Source organism: Dama dama, chromosome 21 (genome assembly GCF_033118175.1).
Source record: "Dama dama isolate Ldn47 chromosome 21, ASM3311817v1, whole genome shotgun sequence".
Lineage (NCBI taxonomy): Eukaryota > Metazoa > Chordata > Mammalia > Artiodactyla > Cervidae > Dama > Dama dama.
The window spans coordinates 5,269,983-5,283,796 of record NC_083701.1 but is presented as its reverse complement, the minus strand read 5'-3'; the positions used below and the strand labels follow the sequence as shown (position 1 = coordinate 5,283,796).

General features: G+C 46.2%; 1 protein-coding gene across 1 annotated transcript in view; it reads right to left on the bottom strand.

The window, feature by feature from the left end:
* COL22A1 (collagen type XXII alpha 1 chain) overlaps positions 1 to 13,814 on the bottom strand; it is a 197,156-nt gene that overhangs the window by 105,806 nt on the left and 77,536 nt on the right. The window contains exon 21 of the mRNA XM_061123137.1: positions 8,861 to 8,914. Within this exon, the coding sequence (XP_060979120.1) occupies positions 8,861 to 8,914 (54 nt within the window). The remainder of the gene's footprint in view (positions 1 to 8,860; positions 8,915 to 13,814) is intronic.

Genomic DNA, 13,814 nt, shown 5'->3' with positions numbered 1-13,814 from the left:
CTGCTTTATTTCACTTAAGGATTTAACCCGGATGCCTCCTGGGTCAGCACGTGGGGAGCAGCTCCATTCTTTCTCACAGCTACAGACCTTTCAGCAGGAGGATTAAAAGGTGATGCACCTCAACTCTGGGCAGACACGTCACGTGGACCATTTCTGCGCTTCTGCCGTTAGGATCCGTGCTACTCTGCATGACCCAGGCCGGTCACCCCGTGGGGGTGTGATCATTAAGCCTCGGAGTCTACCCGTCTGGACAGGGGCGAGGTGCGTGCTCGCGAGTCCTCATGACACACAGCATGTACCCGACCATACGTGTACGTGGACGATGCAAGGCCCACCTGTCTGCTTTCTTCCTTACAGTCATCCTCACAAGGTCAGAGCAGTGCAACGAGAAACGAAAGGAAGGCGTGACTCTGAATCAGAACCGCATTCCTCAAGCACCTGCTCTGGGTACCTGTTCTGTGTCAAACCCTCTTGGGGGGTTTCCTGTATCTTCCCTGTGTCTCCGCTCTGCAGGAAGCCCCTCGCTCCGGGATGCAGGCGCTCTCAGTCCCCTGGGAGGCGTGGACACTGAGGCTCAGAGTCAAGTCTCACCGGTGACCCAGCCAGAACCTGATGAGGTTAAGATCCAGCCCCAGGGCTGTGTGTGCGGGGCCTGTACACGTGACTCTTACTTCCCAGGGCTCTGACGATGAGATCACTGTGACGAAGCGTCTCTAACAGTCTGTTGGACCCCAGAAGCTGGATGATATCAGCATCTCCTCTCTTCCTTAAACTGCGCCCCCCTCTCTCTGCACCTGCACACTCGGGTTTGTCCCCATGCACTGCCCACCCCCAGAGGGAAGGTGTCTTTACAACCGCAGACTGTGCCAGCCCAGCCCTCTGACCTGCCCTTTCAGTCTGGCATCCGGTGGCCCTGCTCCTAGCCCTAAACCACAGCTCATGTGCGCTGCTTAGCTTGGCCCCAAAGATCCCAAGGACTTGGCCTGCCAAGCCACCTCTGTCTGTAGGACCCACACTCCATCTCAACTTGTCAAAGTCCTACACCACTCCAGTATCTCCTCTTTCATGAAGTCCCAGCAATAATGAGAAATATTGGCAAAATAGGGCAAAAACATATTTGAGACAGATTCCCAGGTGTCATTCAAGAACTCAGGAATTAGAATCGCCAGGGGTGGGGCATGGAGCTCTAAGTAAGTGACTATGAGGATTTGGTCACTCCCTGTGATCAAAAAGGGCTTTGATCTTTTCTTTTCCCAAGCCTCTTCCTCTGCAATATTGTAAGAAAGAGTTCTAAACCTAATGTAGATGAGGACAGGCAAGCCATTTAACTTGCTGAGTCTTAGTTTCTTCATGTGGAAAACTATAATCATTGTAATTATGTGAAAAGACAATAGTAGAAGAAATAATTCAATATTTGAGAAAATGATTTAAAAAGCATAAAAGAGCATCATGCAAATGTAATAGATAGTTATGAGGATGAGAAGGAAGATGATGGTGACTGAAGAAGAAATGCTCATAGCAGAATTCTGGCCCTTTTGAGTTCTTAAGTGTGTGAGAGACCACATGTCAAGCAGATCTGGCTTCAAAACCACTACCTCTGAAGAACGCTGCAAAGATTAAATAAGATAATGTCCACAAAGTGCGCAGCACAGGATCTGACATTAAGAAGTACCTAGTGGTGATGGTGGAGGTGGTGGTGACGATGGTGGTCATGATGGCGGCAGTGACTGCAATGGTGGTGAGTATGCTGGTGATGGTGGTGATGGCAGAGGTCATGCGGTAGTCGTGGCGGAGGTGATGGTGGTGGTGATGGTGGGGATGATGGTGGTGATGATGGTGGGGGTGATGGTGGTGGTGATGGTGGGGATGATGGTGGTGATGATGGTGGGGGTGATGGTGGTGATGATGGTGGGGGTGATGGTGGTGATGATGGTGGGGGTGATGGTGGTGATGGTGGGGGTGATGGTGGTGGTGGTGAATATGGTGATGGTGGTGATGGTGGGGGTGGTGGTGGGGGTGATGGTGGTGGTGATCATGGTGATAACGCTGATGGTGGTGGTGCTGGAAACGGTGGTGGTGGTGGTGATACTGTTACTGGCGCTGATGGTACTGGTGGTGGTGGTGATGATACTGTTATTGGTGTTGATGGTACTGGTGGTGGTGGTGATGATACTGTTATTGGTGTTGATGGTACTGGTGGTGGTGATGATACTGTTATTGGCGCTGATGGTACTGGTGGTGGTGATGATACTGTTATTGGTGTTGATGGTACCGGTGGTGGTGATGATACTGTTATTGGTGTTGATGGTACTGGTGGTGGTGATGATACTGTTATTGGTGTTGATGGTACTGGTGGTGGTGATGATACTGTTATTGGTGTTGATGGTACTGGTGGTGGTGATGATACTGTTATTGGCACTGATGGTAATGGTGGTGGTGATGATACTGTTATTGGCGCTGATGGTAATGGTGGTGGTGATGATACTGTTATTGGCGCTGATGGTAAAGTCACTGGTGGAGGCAGCAGCACTAGTGGTGCTGGATGTAGCAGCAGCTATGTGTCCTCTGCATTCTGGACCTATACTTGGGTGTGGTGATTTCAGAAGTGCTGGCCAGTGCAAGCTATGCATCAATAAAGAACCATTCATTCACAATAGGCCTGTTCCCTGTCATTTTTTCTTCTCTTTTAAAATTGCCACCCGACACATTGTTTGGATAAATGTCTGTGGTTTATCAAGGAGGGCAGAGTTCTCAAGCTATTCTGGATATCTGGATGCTGAGCAAGACCACTATTTCCAAGGCCACCTGTCTGCCTGTAGAAGAGAGAAGTCGATAAATTGAAAAGAGCATGTCCTTCCCAGGCAGGATGAGTTAACACGGCCACGTGTGGGACCATTATCAGATAGAAAGATCGCTTGTGCAAGTGATTCTAATCTGAGCTGTGTGGTCCTTCTGCTCTGTTCCTGCTCTCCATGCCTCCAAATGTCAAACATGATTATTTTCTAAGGGTGAGAGCTGAGTCCAGGTGCTCAGAGAAAACCTAGAGTGTCCTGAAATAAACCTGGCTCCGTGCCATGACAGGAATCAAACAGTAGCCTGTGATCCAAACAATGCTGTTACCATCTGGTAACAGGTCAGGGAAAGGCAAGAAAAAAGGCTTTAAAAATTGAAAAGTAAAACAAATTCAACTCAGGTTGCCACCAACAAAAGACTTCTCATGCTTCTCTCTCTTAGATCTACCAGAAATTGGAGCTGATGGGCCTGACTACTTTCAGCTACATGAGACCGTTGGCTCCAAGGGCAGTGGTCAGAGATGCAAGTGACGGGTGCTCCCAGCTGCTAAGAGGTCCAGGTGCTATCAGTTATTAAGAGTTCTGTGACCCCATGGACTGCAGCCTGCTAGGCTTCTCCAACCATGGAATTCTCCAGGCAAGAATACTGCAGTGGGTTGCCATTCCCTTCTCTAGGGGATCTTTCCCACCCAGAGATCGAACCTGGGTCTCCTGCATTGCAGGCAGATTCTTTACCATCTGAGCCACCACGGAAGTCCACTAAGAGGTCGTACATCTCTCCAAAGCTTCCACTGAAAAGCCTGTTAATGTCCAGCTTAGAATTCTGGTGTGTCTGTGGACACACACACATACACACCCCATCCTAAAGCAAAGGCAGGAACGGTTGGATCCAGGATGCCCTGAATTCTAGTCCCTGCCTCCTCGTTTGTAATCTGTGTGCTGCTGCATAATCTGACCTACACCTTCAAGTCCTGGTTTCCTCATTTGCAGAATGGGATTGAAGCTGCCAGACCTCATAGCATCCTTGTGAGAATTAAGTGCAAATCACGTGTTCAAAAAACAACAAATGAACACACAGCTAAATGCCTGCTATGCAATGACTCAACCAATGTTACCTCCTTCCTATCTTATACTAGAGTTATACACATGTATGGATAGATTCTGTTTTTAAAATTGTTTTTAAAGCAACTGACACAATCGGGCCCACCATAAGACACTTGGGGATCACTCCATCTCTAGTAAGAAAAATAGCATAACACTTGATAGTATCACTCCTTCAGGTCTCACCTCTTGGTAAGAGAGGAAAGAAGCCAGAAAATATTGATAAAATGATCAAAGGAACCAAAGAGACTGTCCCCAGCTTGTGGGAGGAGCCCTGAGTGACCCTGAGCAAGGAGGTCATTTAATATTTCTGGACATTAAATTTCTCACTATCAATCTCAGAGACTCTCTCCACCATGATGAGTCTCCAATTTAGACATTTCAAATTTGACATTGTTTAAATGCCTGGCAACATGGAATTCTCTTAAGTAAATCTTCCCACCCTCACCACCTTGTTTTTATCCAAAGGGGAAAGAAGATACCTAGGCTATTTCAGATGGGGCTAGGACCACAGAGCAAGATACAAGCCAAGTAAAAGGTGCAGAAGGAACCAAGTTTTCTTCTTTAAAACTGGACATTCTAGACACACTGATGACTAACAGGCATGGAAAGGCGCTCAACATCCCCAACCATCAGGGAGACGTAAATCAAGACCACAATTTAGATGTAACGTCACACGTGTTAGAATGGCTATTACCAAAAAAGATAAAGAATAAAAGTGCTGGTGAGGGTGTGGAGAAAAGGGAAGTCCACTGCTGGTGGGAGTGAAGATTGGTGCAGCCTCTGTGGAAAACAATATGGAGGTTGCTAAAAAAAGGAGAAGAAGAAGAAGATCCAGCAACCTCAATTCTGAGTATTTATCCAAAGGGATGAAAAACTAACTTGAAAAGACATATGCACCCTCATGTTCAATGCAGCATTATTTACAGCGGACAAGACATGGCAGGTCCCTACGTGCCCGAGGATGTAACAATGGATAAAGAATAGTATCATAGTATTACACATGCAATAGAATAGTATCATAAAAAGACGGAAACCATGCTATTTGCAACAACACGGATGAATCTTGAGGGCACTATGCCAAGTGAAATACATCAGACAGAAAAAGACAAGTACCTTATGATCTCACCTTTAATACGGAATCTAAAACAAAATTGAACTCACAGGTACAGAGAACAGATTGGTGGTTGTCAGAGGAGAGGGGGTAGGTGGTGGGTGAAATGGGTAAAGGTGGTAAAAGGGATTAAAAAAAAAAAAAAAGAGCTGGAATTCTCTGTGGAAGGTCACCCAGGTGACCAGATGGCTAGTCCTGGGTCCTGTCCCGCCCACACCACCTAGGTGTGTCCGCTGCCTGACTGCTGCACTCATGCCTGATCCATGAGCCTTTCACTCTTGCAACCCTGATTGTATCTGATGCTCACTAATGACATTATGCTGCTGTTGAGTTGCTACGTCGTGTCCTACTCTTTGTGACCCCATGAACTGCAACCTGTCAGGATCCCCTGTCCTCCGCTATCTCCCGGAGTTTGCTCAGATTCATGCCCATTGCATCGGTGATGCCATCCAACCACCTGATCCTCTGCCACCCCCTTCTCCTGCCCTCACTCTTTCCCAGCATCAGAGTCTTTTCAAACGAGGTGGCTCTTCACATCAGGTGGCCAAAGTGTTGGAGCTTCAACTTCGGTATCAGTCCTTTCAACAAATATTCAGGATTGATTTCCTTTAGGACTGACTGGATGGATCTCCTTGCAGTCCACGGGACTCTCAAGAGTCTTCTCCAACACCACAGTTCAAAAGCATCAATTCTTGAGCACTCAGCTTTCTTTATAGTCCAACTCTCACATCCATACATGACTACTGAAAAAATCTTAGCTTTGACTAAATGGACCTTTGTTGGCAAGGTGATGTCTCCGCTTTTTAATATGTGGTCTAGGTTTGACATAGCTTTCTTTCCAAGGAGCAAGCATCTATAAATTTCATCTTACAATGACATTATACATTTAGGCATATTTTATGCACTTATAGATGCTTTTATTTTCATGTACATATATATATATATATATATTTATAAATGTGAGGCACTCTTCTAAGTGCTACAAATACAAAAATAATGTTCTCACAGACTTACATTTTAGTGAAGAAAAACAAAAATAAATGGATTCTCAAATAAGAAAAATACAAGTTCTCTACAGCAAATTAAAATAGGCTGGTGTGAGAGTGACAGGATGTCTATTTGGGGGTGGATGATTAGGGCATAAGAGAATATTCTTGGGAAAAACTTAGCCTCGTGGAAGCTCCTGTGTGTCCAACTGCCTCAGTGGCCTGGAGCCAGGCTGCCTCCACTCTGGAACGCTCTGGGCTCAGATGGTCTGCAGTGCTGCCAGCTCCAGCTAAGAGTGCTCCCCTGACCACCCTCTCCCCAGTTCCTCGTTCGGATGAGCACAAGGAAATCAGAACCGCAGACAGGCTTGAGCACCTCCTTTTCCTTTTTCTGACAGCATAGTATTCTTTATTAAAATATCAAGGTCTGCTAACTTAAAAAACATGACATTTAAAAGAGCATATCTGTCCAGATTCACAAAAAAGAGAAAAGCCCTAAGTACACTTGATCTTTGCATTCATCACTGTTTTTAACAGTCTGCTCTAATTGCCAACCTTTATTTCTTTGTCTTTTAAATGGAAGATAATTGCCTTAAAACGTTGCGGTGGTCTCTGCTGTACATTAATGCGGATCAGTCATGACTCTCTGTATAATTTATATATATATAAATAAAGTTTATATTTATAAATATAAATTTATTTTTATAAATTTATAAAATTATATAAAAATACATTTTTGGGCCTCCCTCCCCTCTCATTCCACCCTTTAGGTCATCACGGAGCACCAGGCTGGGCTCCTGGTGTTATCAGGGGGCTGTGCTAACAGCTTCCTGCTAATCTCCTTTACACATGATCGTGTACACACGTGCATGCTACTTTCCGCATGTGTCCTAGGACTGATGAACCTATCCACAGAGAAGAAATGCAGACCCAGACCTGGAGAACGGACGTGTGGACATGGCTAGAGAAGGAGAGGGTGTGACAGAGAACCTCCTCTATCTCCGTCTAATGCAGGAACCCAGCCACGCAGTGAGTGCCCAACACCCCCTCCTCTGCCAGCAGAGGGCAGCGGGATGAAACAGGTATGGACACGCGGATGGGGAAGCAGGTGCCCGGTCCCAACCTCCCCTCCCTTTCACGTCCTCATTGTGGAAAAACAGCAGCTTTTTCCAAAATGAATGTGTTCGCCTCGCCGGGGATTACACTGTCTGCCTGTCGCTAATCTCTAAAGTAAAGGGCCTGGATCCCTTTCCCCAACCCATGTTTTAGTCTCAGGGTCTCAGTTCCCAGGTCCCTGTGGCTCATCTCTGTCTCGTCTCTTCCCCCATCGCAGCCTGAGCACTGACCCTAGGAGCTCTTTAGAGCGACGCTTCAGTGGACGCTGACGAGGCAGGTCACCCGCGGCAAGGGGAGGGATAAGGCTGTGAGCGAGTCGTCACCCTGTCTCAGGGCCCCCTGACTCAGCCAGAGGCGACAGAACAGGAAGCCACCTCCCAGCCACACCGACATCGGCTGCCGTCTCTGCCACGTGTCCACAGGAAAGGCCGCCGACAAGCAGTGCCCACGGGATGGAGCACCTCAAGTCAGCGACACTGCATGGCCAGGGTCCCCAAGGACATGCGTGGTCATCACCCCCTGCTCCCCTGTGGATGCAGGGAGAGACAGGGGCCCTCCTTTGGGCCCCTGGCACATGCTCTATTAACACTCTCGCCACCCTGCCCTGTGACTCCAATTACAAAAAGAAAGCAACAATGCCTAGAGATGATCGTGCTGAGTGAAGGAAGTCAGAGAAGGACAAGCCCCACTTCATATCATTTAGACGTGGAATCTAAAACATGACACAAATAAACCAGCTACAAAACAGACTCACGGACATTTAGAACAGACTTGTGGTTTCCAAGGGGTGGGGGAAGGGGCAGAGTAAACGTCTGGGATTAGCAGATGCAAACTGCTAATAAACACACAGGACGGATAAATAACAAGGCCTGGCGGTATAGCACCGGGACCTATACCCAACGGCCTGGGATAAGCCATAATGGAAAAGAATGTTAAAAAAGAGCGCATATATGTGCATGTTTGAGTCACTCTGCTGTATAACAGAAACTAACACAACATTGCAGATCAACTAGACTTGAATAATTGTTTTAGAAAAAACTGTGATGCTCCAAGATCAGAGCCGGAGGTCATGAAATGGGAGCTGAGTGTTCACGCTGCGTGAGGCCCCCTGCTGGGAGCTGAGGGCCCAGAGCCGAGGGCCAGCCCGAGTCTCCGGTGGTGGGGGGCACCAAGGTGGGCAGTCAGCTCAGGTGTGCTACAATACCTTCTATCTACATACAGGAGTCAAACCTGTAAGCTGTGTACAATCCAGACAAAAAGAAAAGGGGGGCTATATTAAGTTAAATGAAATACCGTAAGAAGTTATGAGATTCAAAAATCATACGGATTCTTCACTCAAGAGTAGCTAAGAGCCTATGGGCAGACCTCTATTATCTCATGGCTCCTTTTTTTATTCTCTCCTCAAGGCTTAGCTCAAGCATCACCTCTTTCAGGAGGCCCTGGCTGGCCCCCAGCTTGGGTCAGTACTCTCAGGACTGAGTGTCCCCTGATCACACAGAGATGTGAGTTTCTATATACACAACTCATGGAAAACCACAGACACATCTGCAGGAGATGAGCCAGGACCCAGCTCGAGGCTGAGCACACAGCCCATCCTCAGCCACTATCGATGAACTCAGCTAACCCTTCAATCTGCTTCCAGTATTCATCTCAAGCTCAGGAGACTGGAACTACCTCCTCTGTGTGAGCAGCTAAAATAGGGGGGGTCGTGTGGTTGACCTGGGGCACCAGGAAAGAAACAGTTTACTTACTCGGAGACCTTGCAAACCGGGAGGTCCATCCTTGCCTTCTGGACCCATCAGACCCTTTAGGAGAAAGAGAAAGGGGAAAAAAACAACAGAGATGGATCATGGTAAACACACAGTAAACATCACAGGATATACTTTGTCTGGACACTCTCATTGGATAGGAAAATACCACCCCATTCAAATGGGGAACCTGGGAGGTCAGGAGGGGGAAAAAAAACATCTTATTCTCTCAAATCTCTAACACTTAAACACGTGCACCTATGTGATATAATTAAGAATGACTGACAACCAAGTCGTAGGCACCATCGTTCACACTATAAAGACGAGTACAGTGAGGACCAAACGCCCGGCCTCGGTGCTCCGCGTCAAGCGCACACAAGACAGTGTCCGGAACCCAAGTGTCTTTACTCTAAGCCTGGTGCCTTTCTCGCTGTATCTTGCTGGCTGGGCAAGGACGGGCTTGGGCTATCTGACCCTCCATCCACAGTGATATCCAAAATGACTGTCTGGATAAATAAATGAAATTGTCTAAGGACGATCAATTTCCACTGAGCGAGGAAAACTGGCACAGGAAGGGGTCATGCTGAACTAAAGTCCTGCCCTCTAACCCCTCACTATGGATCTCCCACCTGATCTCAGACGTGTACACTGGGCATCCTTGAACCTCAGTCAGCTCATCTCCAACGTGAGGATAATATACCTTCTACTGAGTGGCCGTGAGGACAATGTGAGGAATGGGTACAAAGGCCCTGACACATACCCGGATCTCCTGACAGCACCCTGGTTTATACTCACACACATAATGACATCGCCTAGAACACGGCATGAAATGTGGATTGGAAAATGAAACCTTCAGCTCTGAGACCCTATCACCAACTTTATCAGTGAATTTGGGCCAACAACTCCCTCTCTGCACTTCAGTTTCCTTGTTTTTCAATAATAACGTTGTTGTTGTTGTTCACTCAATCGTGTCCAACTCTTTGTAGCCTCATGGACTGTAGCCTGCGAGCTCCCCGTCCATGGGATTTCCCAAGCAAGAATGCTGGAGTGGGCTGCCATTTCTGTCTCCAGGGGATCTTCCCGGCCCGGGGATTGAACCTGTGTCTCCTATGTCTCCTGCATTGGCAAGCAGGGGATTATTTACCCCCTGAACCTGGAAAGCGAGTCTGTGACTGTCATAGAAACAGCTATTATTGCCACATTTTGCGTAACTATTAAGTGATAGAACTGTATTGAGGTTTAAGGTCTTTTCTCTTAATAACACCATTAAAACGAACATATGACTGTACCAACTATAGTAATTAAAGGTTTAAATATCCCTTTCTCACAAGGATTATTCCAGTGAGATCAGGGCACACTTCAAGGGAAGCCCCTGCAGAGGTGAGTTTTCATGAAGCATCAAGAAATGTCTCGCATTTGATCTGCCCAGCTGGTCCTTCTTTATTACATTCAATCAAACATTGATACAACTACCAGAACCTGTTTCATCTTGGGGAAAGGATGAAAGATGCACTCCTCCTCAGTGACTCCCAGCATCCGGATGCGGAATGCTGCATGCTGTTTCCACTTAGAGAATGGGATGTACTTTCCGCTCTCTGGGATTGCTTGTCACAAACTCAAAGTTTTCCCTTCTCAACAGAAGCTGCTGAAGCCAAGCTTTTGCTCTCATTCAATCTAATGAGTACTTAGGGAGCCACTGCTCTGCAGAAGGCCCTGGGCCAGGTGCTGGTGGGGATTCAGAAAAGCCAGAAACAACAACTGATCTCTGTATTGGGCTTAATAAGGCTTCCTAGAGCAGTGCTTCCTACAATCACCCATTTAACTCTCACAGCACATTAATGTAGGAGGTGATATCAATGATGATGATTTCTAAGTCAGGAAAACAGAAGAGGATAAGACGGTAGAGTGATGTCATCAAGACCCAAAGCTACTCAGTGGATGAACTGGGACATGAAACCAATGCTCTGGGGCTCCTAACCCCAAGTGTCTTCCATGGCCATAGTGCTCCTTATGAGCTCAGATTGGAATCAGGTCTCACTTTGACATCTCTCTTAAATATTTGCTGTGGGTCACTCCTCCAGAAGCATGTATTAAGTTCCCACCATGTGATAAACTGTGGATTTGAGAGATGGGAGAGATACTGGCCCTGGCCTTAAGAATCTCACACTCTAGGCCTTTCATCACTGTTCCTCATTTTTCACAAGGTCTTTAGGTAGGCTACTGGCTGTTTGAACTCCTTCCAAAGGAACTTCATCACCAACACTATGCACTGTACTCAATCCCATTCTGTCAAGAGCATCTAGCCCCAAAACCCTCTTCAGGACCCTGGACAGCTCCACCGAACTGCAGGGTTGCGATAGTCCAGTATTTGCAAGAACCATGGGTTCAGGAGCCTCTCCTTATTCTAGAAAATGGCCTGCAGGAACGAGACAAAACACTTGAATCCTCATTACAAGTGTCAACTCACAATTATTTCTTCTTCACACTCTTTTCACTAAACTATGAAATCAGTCCATGTGCTTTCATCCCTGCATCTCCAGCCTTAAATATTTCACTTGATATAAAGCACATGACCAAAATGTTTGAGGTTTCTTCCTTCCCTCCCTCATTTATCAAATTTTACATACAACGGAAAACTGCCATTAGTACATCGCAGACCCCCCGAATGAGAGATCAAGAAGGCTGCCTTGGGAATAAGCAGGCCTGGGCATTGCTACCTTCTCAATCCTTAGTGGGAACCGGGAGGTAAAGTCACTCTGCACTGTGCACTCAGGGGTGAAAAGCGCATGGGCTAGACTGTCAGATGGATCTGGGTTCAAATCTCAGTCTTGCTTTTAAGGTATGTGACTTTGTGCAAGCTACTTACTTATCAGTTCAGTTCAGTCACTCAGTCCTGTCTGACTCTTTGCAACCCAATGAATCACAGCACACCTGGCCTCCCTGTCCATCACCAACTCCCAGAGTTTACCCAAATTCATGTCCATCGAGTCGATGATGCCATCCAGCCATCTCATCCTCTGTCGTCCCCTTCTCCTCCTGCCCCCAATCCCTCCCAGCATCAGGGTCTTTTCCAATGAGTCAACTCTTCACACGAGGTGGCCAAAGTATTGGAGTTTCAGCTTCAACATCAGTCCTTCCAATGAACACCCAGGACTCATCTCCTTTAGGATGGACTGGTTCGATCTCCTTGCAGTCCAAGGGACTCTCAAGAGTCTTCTCCAACACCACAGTTCAAAAGCGTCAATTTTTCAGTGCTCAGCTTTCTTCACAGTCCAACTCTCACATCCATACATGACCACTGGAAAAACCATAGCCTTGACTAGACAGACCTTTGTTGGCAAAGTAATGTCTCTGTTTTAAATATGCTATCCAGGTTGGTCATAACTTTCCTTCCAAGGAGTAAGCGTCTTTTAATTTCATGGTTGAAATCACCATCTGCAGTGATCTTGGAGCCCCAAAAAATAAAGTCTGACACTGTTTCCCCATCTATTTTCCATGAAGTGATGAGATCAGATGCCATGATCTTAGTTTTCTGAATGTTGAGCTTTAAGCCAACTTTTTCACTGTCCTCCTTCACTTTCATCAAGAGGCTTTTTAGTTCCTCTTCACTTTCTGCCATAAGGGTGGTGTCATCTGCATATCTGAGGTTATTGATATTTCTCTTGGCAACCTTGATTCCAGCTTGTGCTTCTTCCAGCCCAGTGTTTCTCATGATGTACTCTGCATATAAGTTAAATAAGCAGAGTGACAATATACAGCCTTGACATACTCCTTTTACTATTTGGAACCAGTCTGTTGTTCCATGTCCAGTTCTAACTGTTGCTTCCTAACCTGCATATAGGTTTCTCAAGAGGCAGGTCAGGTGGTCTGGTATTCCCATTTCCTTCAGCATTTTCCACAGTTTATTGTGATCCACACAGTCAAAGGCTTTGGCATAGTCAATAAAGCAGAAGTAGATGTTTTTCTGGAACTCTCTTGCTTTTTCGATGATCGAGCGGATGTTGGCAATTTGATCTCTGGTTCCTCTACCTTTTCTAAAATCAGCTTGAACATCTGTGAGTTCACGGTTCACGTATTGCTGAAGCCTGGTTTGGAGAATTTTGAGCATTACTTTACTAGCGTGTGAGATGAGTGCAATTGTGTGGTAGTTTGAGCATTGCCTTTCTTTGGGGTTGGAATGAAAACTGACCTTTTCCAGTCCTGTGGCCACTGCTGAGTTTTCCAAATTTGCTGGCATATTGAGTGCAGCACTTTCACAGCATCATCTTTCAGGATTTGAAATAGCTCAACTGGAATTCCATCACCTCCAATAGCTTTGTTCGTAGTGATGCTTTCTAAGGCCCACTTGACTTCACATTCCAAGATGTCTGGCTCTAGGTGAGTGATCACACTATTGTGATTATCTGGGTCGTGAAGATCTTTTTTGTACAGTTCTTCTATGTATTCTTGCCACCTCTTCTTAATATCTTCTGCTTCTGTTAGGTCCATACCATTTCTGCCCTTTATCGAACCCATCTTTGCATGAAATGTTCCCTTTGTATCTCTAATTTTCTTGAAGAGATCTCTGGTCTTTCCCATTCTGTTGTTTTCCTCTATTTCTTTGCATTGACCACTGAAGAAGGCTTTTTTATCTCTCCTTGCTATTTTTTGGAACTCTCCATTCACATGGGAACATCTTTCCTTTACTCCTTTGCTTTTCACTGCTATTTGTAAGGCCTCCTCAGACAGCCATTTTGCTTTTTTGCATTCTTTTCCATGCGGATGGTCTTAATCCTGTCTTCCGTACAATGTCATGAACCTCTGTCCATAATTCATCAGGCACTTTGTCTGTCAGATCTAGTCCCTTAAATCTATTTCTCACTTCCACTGTATAATCATAAGGGATTTGATTTAGGTCATACCTGAATGGTCTAGTGGTTTTCCCTACTTTATTCAATTTAAGCCTGAATTTGGCAAT